This window comes from Austrofundulus limnaeus, unplaced genomic scaffold, assembly GCF_001266775.1.
Source record: "Austrofundulus limnaeus strain Quisiro unplaced genomic scaffold, Austrofundulus_limnaeus-1.0 Scaffold12, whole genome shotgun sequence".
NCBI classification, from domain to species: Eukaryota; Metazoa; Chordata; class Actinopteri; order Cyprinodontiformes; family Rivulidae; genus Austrofundulus; species Austrofundulus limnaeus.
The window spans coordinates 2,278,101-2,286,001 of NW_013952414.1; the positions used below are offsets into that span (position 1 = coordinate 2,278,101).

A 7,901-nucleotide genomic window follows, 5' to 3' on the forward strand; every position below is an offset into this window, starting at 1 on the left:
AGGGTGCACAGAGACCTAAAGTCTCACACACAGACACACACACACACTCACACACACACACACACACACAGACCAGAGCTGAAAGCAAAGAAATCCAGCTTTCTTTTGACCACGTTTCTCTGCGGGTTGGAGATCACACCCCTTCATTCTTACGCACTCAGAGACGGGACGCACCACTCAAGGCCTTTGTTGTGGTGGGGTGTTACCCGGTTCTTGAACCGGGCCAGCCCACCTCCGCCTTGTTTGATGGTTCCACCTCGTGAAAGGACGAACCACTGGGGCTAGGTGGAAGGGTTTTTAAACTGGAAAATGAGGATTTCTGACATTTTGGTCAGGAGATAAAGGCTCATATTTGTGGGTGGGCGGGGCTTTGGACTCGGGACCAGATTCTGTTGCAGTGGGGGTAAGTGAGGAACGGTTGTCCTCTCCAAGTGATTTGTTACTTATGCAGCAACCACCTTTTGGTTTATGGACACTGTTGTGACATCAAAGATGGGCCTTTTCGGGTCAGCACTAGTGGAGCCACAGCTGCCTCTTTGTGGAATGTCCTTAATTTGACCCCGCCCCCTTTTCAGTCTTCTCACTCCCCTACAATCTCCCCCTTCTCTGTCTCTTACCTGCCCTCCTCTTTTCATCTTATCCCAAACGTCACTTCCCTTCAGGGCGGGGGCTTTTGTTTTGAGAAACAGTGAAACGTTGTGACTTTTTACCAGCTGCTTCTTTTTCTCTTCGCCCAGCTTTGTGCAGAAATGCACGACGAGACATGGGAGGGGCAATCGATTATTATTATTTTTTTGCCCCACTCTTTTAATAATGTGTGGACCAATTCCAGCAGAAGTTTTAGGTATAAAATTAGGGTGGGGGGGACGAAAAAGATGGGAATTGTATTATTATTTTTTTAATTTGATGTTTTAAGATCATGGAAAGAGACTCGGTAGTGGCGCGCTGGCTGTTGCGTCCACCTCGGATGGCTTGGATTTCTCTCAGGATGACAAAAAAAAATTAAAAAAAAAAAATAACTGCTGGAGGGGCCCAGTGATTGAATGTGTTTGGGTGTCACTGGCTGCCCCCCATCCCCTCCATGTCCAGGCAGATAAATGAACTTCATTGGAGCGGGTGGGACAACTTCAAACAGAAAGTTTAAGAAACCTTGTGGAGATCATGCTGCGAAGGATTTCATGTTGCCCTGAAGCACAGATCTCTTTTCGTTTGGCTTAAACTGCAAAAAAATAATAATAAAAAAAAGATATATATTTTTTAACCTATCCAATCAATCCAATAAAAGACAAAACAAATCCTCTTGTTTGATTGTGAAGAAACAGGAGGAACCAGATGGTCTCTAAATGAAGTGTCGTCTCATCGGCTGTCCGCCTTTTGAGTCGTCGGTCTGTTCTTGATGGCAACAGGTGAGCCAGGTTACATCATGTACCACTTCCTCTGTTTTAGTGAAATAAACAGGCGACATGTTGGTGAATGTGGTGCTTTAGAAAACCTCCAACACACGCAGACACACACCTCCTCATACAGGATGTCAATGCTCAACACCACATAACACACACTCCGGTTAATAATAATGATGACACCTGCCCCCCCCACCCCCACCCCCCAGCGACATGTCTACAATCACCATCTTAGTATGTTTTATGCCCCTCTTGTGTTCTTGTCTCAGATTTTGCAATATTTGTGTGTACAGCAGTATTTTAATAAAGAACAGGAAAAATGATATTGAAGTGTGAATCGGTTTTATATATTTATTTATTTTTTTGCTGAAATCATAAATAATCTCACATYGATTAAAGAGGACATATCATGAAAAATCCACTTTTTTTAGCTGTTAAATGCATTTGGTTGTGTATTTGGAGTCTGAGTGATATTTGGGTCATATTTTTCAACCCCGCTCAGTTTATTTAACAATTATGTCAGAGTTTGCGACAGAACTACTAAATAATGTCTGGTCTTAATTCTCCTCTGGCTCTGGGTCAGACTCTGGCTCCAACATGTGAGGCTGGATGGACAAGTCTTCTCTTGTTGACATCTTTTAATTCATTTGTAAAAAAAAAATGTTTCTGTGCTGCTATATAGTTGTAAACCCCTCTATCATATTATAATGGACCGGTCTGGAAGTTAGAGGGGGGCTGGGTGTGAAGAGACAGCATCAAAACGAGTTGATCTGAGACATGCCTCGGAAAAGGGGCGGGGCTTGTGGAGATRCAATAAGGAGGATTTCAGACCAAATCATTGCAGTTCCTCTTTATCTAGACCCCAATCGAATGAGTTAAATGTGAAAAAGATTTAAAAGCAGGATATGATATGTCTCATTATGTTAGGCTTCCTTTCTAGATAAAAGCTTTAAAAAAGAAAAAAAAAAACATATTTTTCTGATTGGACAGTTTTTCTTTAAAAGAGGAATTAAGATGAAGTGAAATGTGTATCTTTTAAAACAAATTTAATGACTGCAAATGTAAAAACAAAACCTAATGAGACCACATTCATCCTAAAGCACCAAATGTTTTAAGTAAAAATATATATCACTGCAGAGGCTCAAACTTCAAAATGTCAAACAACAAATCTAGAAACAAACTTGTGTTTTATATCTTTAAAGAACACTGCCGCTCATTAGCAACAAAATATCAGTTAATTAGTGCAGTTTAGGTCAGTAAATATGTGTGTATCTTAGCTTTACTGCAGATCTTTATACAATACTCAGGTTTTAGAGCAGCAGGAAGTTATTTGAGCACGTGTCACATGTTATGGTTTGACAATAAGATGTTAAAACATCCTGCCTCTAGCTCAGATCTCAGTTTATAACATGTTTTTACCTTGTTATAAAACTGAAAGTACAAAAGAAACAGAGTATTGTCAAAATGAAACCTAATGAACACAACCTTGTTCCTAATTTTCTAAAAATAAACCCCAACGTAAGAAAAACCAAAACTGAGATGCAGTCTTTCTTTTAGGGAATTTMGTTTTTTACAAAGCAACTCAACACATCAGGATGAGTAAATAAAAAGTTGGTTATGAATGTTTGTGATCAAATACTTCTGTTTTATAAACTGAGAGAATGATTTTTAATATTTTCTTCAATAGATGGAATTCAAATAAGACGAGTTTTAAAACAACTATTTTATTCTGAAATRTGACAGGTCAAACCAGAACATGAAAAACCAGACTACATTTTAACATCAGTGTTTACAGTGTGCTGCGTTACAAACCAATGTGGGCAGCACTTTATAATRCCTAAACCTGATTTAGCCTTACTTAATCATTAATAGATGCTTAGTTAACACTGAAGACACCATCAAGGATAATTCATACTTGAGTTATGTCCTGATGCATCTYAGTAATCCAGGTAAAAAATCAAAAAGAAAAAAATTGTATAGGTCTTCTGGACGGGTTCTTCTCTAATGAAACGTTTCGTCTCTYCTCCAAGAGACTTCTTCAGTCTGARAGTTTCAGGCAAAATYCAGGCTTTTAAGCCCTGCCTCCATGTGACTGATACTCACATCACATGGCTATCGTTGACACCTAATTAACACCTATTGTTAACAGGGGGTGGAGTGATACTGGCAATAGCMGCGCTGTAGGAGGGGGACAACTGAAAACGGAGGCCTCCACCTCTGTTTAATGATGGACGGTCTTTCTTCACAAAAATGGCTTATTTTACTCCTCTCTCAAACCAATGRATGTCCCAACACAGACGAGCWACGTCTAATGGCCAGAACTCTGCAGTTTTCACTCATTTACAGGCCAGCGGTCACTCTTTCAGAGATGAGGATGTTCTCATTCTTGATAGGGAGGAACGTTGGTTTGAGAGAGGAGTAAAAGAAGCCATTTTTGTGAAGAAAGACCGTCCATCATTAAACAGAGGTGGAGGCCTCCGTTTTCAGTTGTCCCCCTCCTACAGCGCGGCTATTGCCAGTATCGCTCCACCCCCTGTTAACAATAGGTGTTAATTAGGTGTCAACGATAGCCATGTGATGTGAGTATCAGTCACATGGAGGCAGTGCTTAAAAGCCTGAATTTTGCCTGAAACTCTCAGACTGAAGAAGTCTCTTGGAGGAGAGACGAAACGTTTCATTAGAGAAGAACCCGTCCAGAGGACCTATACAATTTTTTTCTTTTTTACTTGATTTATACATTAACATTTATTAATGCTTTACTCTTAAAGGATAATTACTTACCAAACCATTTATGAGTTATTTAGCCTGTATAAACAATGAGTTTGTTGGTTTTGGAAATAAGTCTTTATGAGTAAAACAWTAATAAATGTTAATTTATAGCTTATTAAGTATGTTATTAATGATGTTTTCAGAGTTAACTAACCATTTCTTAATGATTAAGGCTTAATTTGTCTAAAAACGTAAAAAAATGTATAATGCAAAAGAGAATAAACTGATCCTTGCATATTAAATACTTATTAATATAATATAAAGGTTTTTACAAACTTGTAACTCTGAATCAATGAAGCAGTGATTGAATCAAACAGTTGCCAGTTTAGCTTCAATATTTACAATCAAATGACAATCCCTCCTAAAAAAATAAGAATAGTGTTCATTTTGCAAAATACTAATGCTGGCCTTGTTTGACTTCCTGACATCTTTTAACTTCAATAAAAGCAGATTTTATTGCAGGAACATTAAACTGCACATTTCACTTGTTACATGTCCTAAAATCCACCAGAAACTAAAGGTGTACAAAAACAAAAAACAAACACCCAGGCTGCAAATCTAAAATAAATACAGATATACATTCTGTCTACTGTGAGTTTAACTGAGTATAACTTTTATTCCAGCATATATTAGTTGTGTAAGAGGAACGGTTATTTCATACAGCAGTGATCCTCTTCACTAAGCTCCAGGCAGGAGGTACCAAGACAAGAAGCTCAAACAGGTAAAGGCTGAATACTGTCAGGTAATACTGAGCTGCTTTAGGAAGGAGAACATAGCTCAACTTTGGGAATTGTGTTAAGTAAAAACAAGAAATTSCATGTTTTGTTTGTGTTTCACAGAACATCGGGAACACCTGCAGGAATTACGAGGTAGAGGATGCAAACGGCAAAGTAAAAAAGCAGAAGAAAGATTTGGACTTCACGAGACGTGAAGAATTCTGTTCTCACTGACGTGGTCACGTGATGAAAACGTGTTGTTCTCRTTCTGTGCACGAGGTCCTGGCAGAACCTTTTCTCACAGTGGYGTGCTCCAAGTGTTGKGTGACTGGTCAGAATTCTGTGGGCRGAGCAAATGTCCACGCAAACAAAGAACGTCTCACAACCGCCAACAAGAACCATGGAGTTCTATAGAACAGCAGGAGTGAGATTTGACCACATTTACTGTAGCTTCAGCGCTAACCAGACCAGGCGAGCGTCTGGATTTATCATTACAACAATACGGGCTGATCATGTAAAAACTATTAATGAAACTATTCATATAATAGTGCATATAAGCTATTTAATGTAAGAAATGTCATAAAGCTGTGTGTGTTAAGGCTGTACCAACAGAAGGGAAACAGGAAAACCTTACTTTTTTAACAACTAAGCAGATTTTATCTTATTTACCTCAGTATTGATGTGATCCAACCAAAACTGAAGCTGATAATGCATCAGTTTAAAAAAAAATGCTTATAAAGCCGATGTAATCAGTTATTTATTGAGTTGGTTAGCAGATATTAGCGTTAGTGTTGCACTCTGCTGAATCATGCTAGAATTTAGCACAAATTATTAAACATTACAAGCTGGTTTTACCTCTTAATTTATATCATTTAAAATTTTTTTTAGATTATATTATACTTTATTGTCCCGCAGAGGGGAAATTAATTCTCTGCATTTTACCCATCGCACACGTGAACACACACAGGGAGCAGTGGGCTGCCAGTTACAGCACACAGGGAGCAGCTGAGGGGTTAAGGGCCCAAGGCGGTGAACCAGCAACCTTCTGACCACAGACTCTTCTTCTCTAGATTTATTMTATTATAATTTTTTATATATTTTACAAAATGTAAAATAATATATGTTCAACAATTTTTAGGTTTCCATTAGAAAAACCTGCCCTGTTAAGATGGTTAGCTAATGTCAGTAGAGATGAGTTTCATCCGATACGCAGTGTCATTTTTTAAGTGACAGTGATAAATAGTAATTATTACTTAGCTAAATAATAATAAATATACTTTATTTAACTTTATTATCTAGTTGAAATTGTACTTTTTCAACAAGTAACTACTAATTAYATTCTAAAAGTTGCTTTGATGGCTGTGAGCTGATGCCCAGTTTGGTCGCCATCTTTGCTCCYCCATGTTGTCACAGATGCTAACAGTGGACGGGATGGGCGGGGCTCAGTCTGGTGTTATAGAACTCTATTGCAAGAACAGATTTCTTCAAGTCTTGCTGAGCATAAATGAGCCTAGACTACGCATGAACCCTGTGAAGTTACTGAAGGCCTGAACAGGAGGAGCTAAAGGGACGGGTAGAAGAAGGCAGAGTTGTAGTCTGGAGGAGGAGAGCTGCCTTCGTCACTCTCCCAGTCACACGGCGGCAGCGTCGAGGGCTTGTTCTCACGGAGATCTGTGATGTCACTGCGCAAAAAGGGCACCARGTTGTCTCGACACTTGGAGAAGATAAAAAGCCTAAAAAACAAACAAAAAGAGACACATAGAGGTTTTGTCTTTTCTATTTCCGTTATTCGAGGCACATTTTATGAATAAAGTGTGGAGTGATGAGAAGGGGATTAAAACTGTGCACCTGCTGAGTTTTTTGTTCTTTGTGTTATTCTTCATCACCTGCTGCAGCTCCTCGGATGGAAGAACCATCCCGCTGTCGCTCTGCTCATCCTGAAAGGATTCAAACGTGCCGCTTTTATTAAAGTTTTAAAAGACATTCTCGTTTTTCTGTAGCTCTCTCTGTGTGTGTGTTTGTCTTACTTCAGGGCCGTCTTGCTCCTTGCAGGTCACCTCCTCAAAGGTCTGAAGTGTGGCCATACCTCTCATGTAGCTGGACAGAAAACATGAGCTGAAAACTTCTCAGCTTTCTCAACCTGTTTTACACTTTCAGTTACCTCTGACAGCTCTCACCCATCTCTTTCACTTTCCTTCTGTTTGAGTTTCTGACATTTCAACATCACATCTCTACCGTTCTCATACAAGTCTTACATGATGTGTACAAATGTGTGTGTTATTAGCAGCSATGCTCTCTTACCTCAGGTTTGTCACTGCCAGTGTGCTTTCTTTGAAGGCCTCAGTTTGACTTGTGTCTCCGTTCCTGAACAATCCCAGAGGAATATAATCCTTCCCATCCTGTTGCAGAGAACAATTAAATCACTGTGCTTTTTTTTTTTTTTTGAGATATTTAATTTTTCTTGTGGATAAATATTTAGATTTTTGACCTGCTGCACTCTCGCCTGGAGCAGGTCTCCAAGTATCTCCACCAAGTTAGTGAACGTGGGTCGGTCCACAGGACTCGCCTCCCAACATGCCAGCATCGTGCTGTAACTGTACAAACACATGTAGTCATGATCGGCTCATGTTAAACCTTAAACAAGCCTTTTGGTTCACATGTTCGGGTCTTTGGAAATCTGTCTGCTGCTCAGTAAGTTGATCCACTCAAAGTGATAAAAACATGACAGAATATGTGACCCATCACATCGAAACCAGGATTAAGTCTAAAAGTTGTATGTGGAAAAATATGCAGACATAGTGTTTTGATTAAAACACTTGCAAAAATTACATTTAGTCAAAATATAACAAATGTATGTGTTATCAATGTATCATTTCAATCAACTGTCTGAAGCACTTTTTTGAGCGTTAGCAACAAAAAACCTGATTTTGAGTAAAAACGCCTTAAAATGTTGAGATTTTCCCTGTAAGCTAGCAAAGCTTTTGTTTCTTTCCAGCTGGGAAATCTCAATATTCAA

The 7,901-nt window shown here is 39.0% G+C and overlaps 1 protein-coding gene and 1 long non-coding RNA gene across 2 annotated transcripts in view; both read right to left on the bottom strand.

Annotated features, from left to right (window-relative positions):
* Positions 1 to 2,022, bottom strand: part of LOC106513436 (uncharacterized) — a 12,687-nt gene extending 10,665 nt beyond the window's left edge. Inside the window, exon 1 of the long non-coding RNA XR_001309781.1 lies at positions 16 to 2,022. This is a non-coding gene — a long non-coding RNA (uncharacterized LOC106513436). The remainder of the gene's footprint in view (positions 1 to 15) is intronic.
* Positions 2,023 to 4,605: 2,583 nt separating this feature from the next.
* Positions 4,606 to 7,901, bottom strand: part of flt1 (fms related receptor tyrosine kinase 1) — a gene marked incomplete in the record, with an annotated part of 38,233 nt that continues 34,937 nt past the window's right edge. Inside the window, 5 exon segments of the mRNA XM_014002255.1 lie at positions 4,606 to 6,618; positions 6,734 to 6,822; positions 6,913 to 6,982; positions 7,187 to 7,284; positions 7,374 to 7,479. Of these exon segments, the coding sequence (XP_013857709.1) occupies positions 6,447 to 6,618; positions 6,734 to 6,822; positions 6,913 to 6,982; positions 7,187 to 7,284; positions 7,374 to 7,479 (535 nt within the window).